General features: G+C 42.7%; 1 protein-coding gene across 1 annotated transcript; it reads right to left on the bottom strand.

Annotated features, from left to right (window-relative positions):
- Positions 1-260: 260 nt before the first annotated feature.
- Positions 261-1,308, bottom strand: LOC101080404 (olfactory receptor 1052-like). The gene has a single exon (XM_003993335.2). It carries the CDS (start codon positions 1,266-1,268, stop codon positions 261-263), a length of 1,008 nt encoding a protein of 335 aa, XP_003993384.2. The 5' UTR covers positions 1,269-1,308.
- Positions 1,309-1,642: the final 334 nt, after the last annotated feature.

Genomic DNA, 1,642 nt, shown 5'->3' with positions numbered 1-1,642 from the left:
GTCCTCAAACAGTAAACCTAAGAGGACAGAGGAAATGTCTTCCTTACCAGACAGAATGTATTGCATATGTATATGTTCATATGTGCATAATACATAATACATATATAATATATGTCTGTGTGTTTCCAAAAGCCAATAATGAATATATACTTTGAAAACACCATTTTTTTTCCTCCAACAAGTCTCACAGGTATTAAACAATGCACCTGTCTATAGAATCAATAAACATTCCTTAAATGTCACTTCTTAAAAATTCATAGTCAGAGAGCAAATATTTTTCTCACAATAATTCTTTTCATTGCTTCGTTGGCCTCTGTGTTTCTCACACTGTATATCAGGAAATTTAGGATTGGCAGCAAAAGGGTGTAAAACATGGACAGGATTTTGGCTCTATCTGGTGCGGAGCTGGAACTGCTTCCCAGATAAGTAAATATCACTGTTCCGTAGAAGAGAGTCACTACTGTTAGGTGAGATACACACGTGGAGAACGCTTTATATCTGCTCCTTGTGGAGGGTGACTTCAGGACAGTGAGCAGGATTCCCACATAGGAACCAACCACCATCAGGAAGGTGGTCACCGATGTCATTCCAGAGAGGACGGTAAGTAAAATCTTGTTGTGTTGGGTGTCCGAACAGGACAGTTGAAAGAGCAGTGGGATGTCACAGAAGTAATGGTTGATGATGTTGGGCCCACAGAAAGACAGGCTGAGCAAGCCTCTCAGGTGGGTGAGTGAGCTGGCAGAACCTAGCAGGTAGCAAGCAGCCACCAAGTGGGTGCAGAACGTGGGGGTCATGAGGCCTTTGTAGTGAAGCGGGCGGCAAATGGCGACATAGCGGTCATAGGCCATGGCCGCCAGCAGGAAACATTCAGTGGTCAGGATCATGCTGACAAAGGAATACTGAAGGAGGCAACCGTGATAGGAGATGACTTTCTGTCCTGCTAGGTAATTCACCAACATTTTAGGAATAAAGACTGACGAATAGCAGAAATCCAAGAAAGCCAGCTGGCAAAGGAAGAAGTATTTGGGGGAATGGAGCTGGGTACTAGCCCAGATTATTGCTATAATCCAAACATTGCCCACCACGGTGACAAAATAAATGGAGAGAAACAGCACAAAAAGGACAGTATTCAGTTCAGGGTTATCGGTCAGCCCAAGGAGGATGAATTCAGTTACCACACTGACATTTCTGTTGGCCATCTGTGTGTCTCCCCAGTGGGGGCCCTGGAGGGAACAAGAGGGCAATGATAACAACCCGAATATATGCATTCAATCTACTAGTATCTTTAGAAAACTGAATGGTCTTAGTTAACAATCACAGTCCACGGGAAATTCAATTCTCACAACTGTGACAAGTCAGCCTGATAAGAGACTTGGGCTGAATCGAAGTCCCATCAGGGACTTTGATGTAAACTGGCATTATGCATCGTAAGAACCCGGGAGAAATTAAGCCCCCTTGGAAAGCCTCATGGGAATGCTGGTTTAACAGAAAGTTTAAGACATGGACCCTGGATAACAATATATTCCAGATTCTAGAACATAAGGCAAGGACCCCATATTGTAAGAAAAACATCCCTTAAAACAAACAAACAAACAAAACAAAACAAAACAAAAAACACCTCAATATTAACAGATCAATTTCT

The sequence above is a fragment of the Felis catus genome, chromosome D1 (genome assembly GCF_018350175.1).
Source record: "Felis catus isolate Fca126 chromosome D1, F.catus_Fca126_mat1.0, whole genome shotgun sequence".
Classification (NCBI taxonomy): Eukaryota; Metazoa; Chordata; class Mammalia; order Carnivora; family Felidae; genus Felis; species Felis catus.
The sequence above is the reverse complement of the archived record's forward strand: the minus strand, read 5'-3'. Positions and strand labels throughout refer to the sequence as shown.